Source organism: Myotis brandtii, unplaced genomic scaffold, assembly GCF_000412655.1.
Source record: "Myotis brandtii unplaced genomic scaffold, ASM41265v1 scaffold244, whole genome shotgun sequence".
In the NCBI taxonomy this organism is placed as follows: Eukaryota; Metazoa; Chordata; class Mammalia; order Chiroptera; family Vespertilionidae; genus Myotis; species Myotis brandtii.
This window is the reverse complement of record NW_005359225.1, coordinates 2291697-2292992: the sequence shown is the minus strand read 5'-3', so window position 1 is coordinate 2292992 and position 1296 is coordinate 2291697. Positions and strand designations below refer to the sequence as shown.

Here is a 1296-nt window from a genome sequence, read left to right as displayed (position 1 = left end):
AATAAAACTAAAAAAAAAAAACCGTACCCTTTTTTTTAATGATGTTTACTTTGAATTTATATTAGTTCACACAAACACTCCATCCATGCTTTTGTTCCGGCCCTCCGGTCCAGTTTAAGAACCCATTGTGGCCCTCGAGTCAAAAAGTTTGCCCACCCCTGGTAGTGGGAGAAATCACCAAGTCCAGTCAAAGGGTTAAGTACTGGGACGGTGACTCAGGCAGGGACTCGGGATTCCAGGGAAGTCTCCTAGCCTGGGATGGGATGGAATGAGGGTAGGGGCTGAGCTGAGTCTTTTTAAAGGAGCAAGAGTCAGTCTGGTGACATGCAGGGGACATGGCACTTCAGACAGAGGGGAGAGCATAAGTAAAAAGAGTAAAAACAGAGGAGAGGACAGCACCGTGATGGCGAACCTTTTGAGCTCGGCGTGTCAGCATTTTGCAAAACCCTAACTTAACTCTGGTGCCGTGTCACATATAGAAATTTTTTGATATTTGCAACCATAGTAAAACAAAGACTTATGTTTTTGATATTTATTTTATATATTTAAATGCCATTTAACAAAGAAAAATCAACCAAAAAAATGAGTTCGCGTGTCACCTCTGACACGCGTGTCATAGGTTCGCCGTCACTGCTCTAGCCCCCGGTCACAATGACTGATAACGAAATGTCAGTTACTCTGCACGCGGCCACCAGCATCTAGTGTGCGTCATATGTTGGTGTGAGATTCCTCAGATCTCCAGATATTACCCCACGAGGATGTGGGCACTGCTTCCTGGCAGTAAAAGGGACTTCCTTGTTACCCTCTTGTCCCACAATGACCCTGTCAGGGAGGCGAGGGGCATGGTACCCCATCTTACAAGTGTGTAAGCTGAGGTCTGCAGAGGGGACCTGTGAGTTAATGCTGAGTCCCGGAGGCTGGCTGGGCGCCAGGCCTCACCTGGTGCTGGGGGAAGCCGGAGCGCAGCAAGGCCTCCAGGGTGATGTTGAGGAAGCTGGCTCGGTAGGGATGGTCCCGCGGAGGGTCGTGCAGGTTGAGCAGCAGCGTGGCATTGCCCTTGGCCAATGCCAGGAGCTCAGCGAGGCTGCAGATGGACTGGTTCTGGGCCTCCCTGTGGTCGGAGGGGGACAAGGAGCTGGCCGTCCAGAAGGGATCCGTCTGCAGAGACAAGGACACACATGGCTGCCTCACCAGCACCTGAGGGGCCCCCACATGCCTTCCTGGCTCCTGAGCACCAAGACCCCTGAGCTGCCAGCATGTGTGTCAGGTGGGTTGATGGCTGTGACCCTGGGCGGG

General features: G+C 51.9%; 1 protein-coding gene across 5 annotated transcripts in view; it reads right to left on the bottom strand.

The window, feature by feature from the left end:
* The window catches only part of GDPD5 (glycerophosphodiester phosphodiesterase domain containing 5), an 88242-nt gene that overhangs the window by 10212 nt on the left and 76734 nt on the right, over window positions 1–1296 (bottom strand). For all 5 annotated transcript variants that reach the window (XM_014540408.1, XM_005867058.2, XM_014540411.1 and 2 more), the window contains one exon: window positions 940–1158. In XM_014540408.1, the coding sequence (XP_014395894.1) occupies window positions 940–1158 (219 nt within the window). The remainder of the gene's footprint in view (window positions 1–939; window positions 1159–1296) is intronic.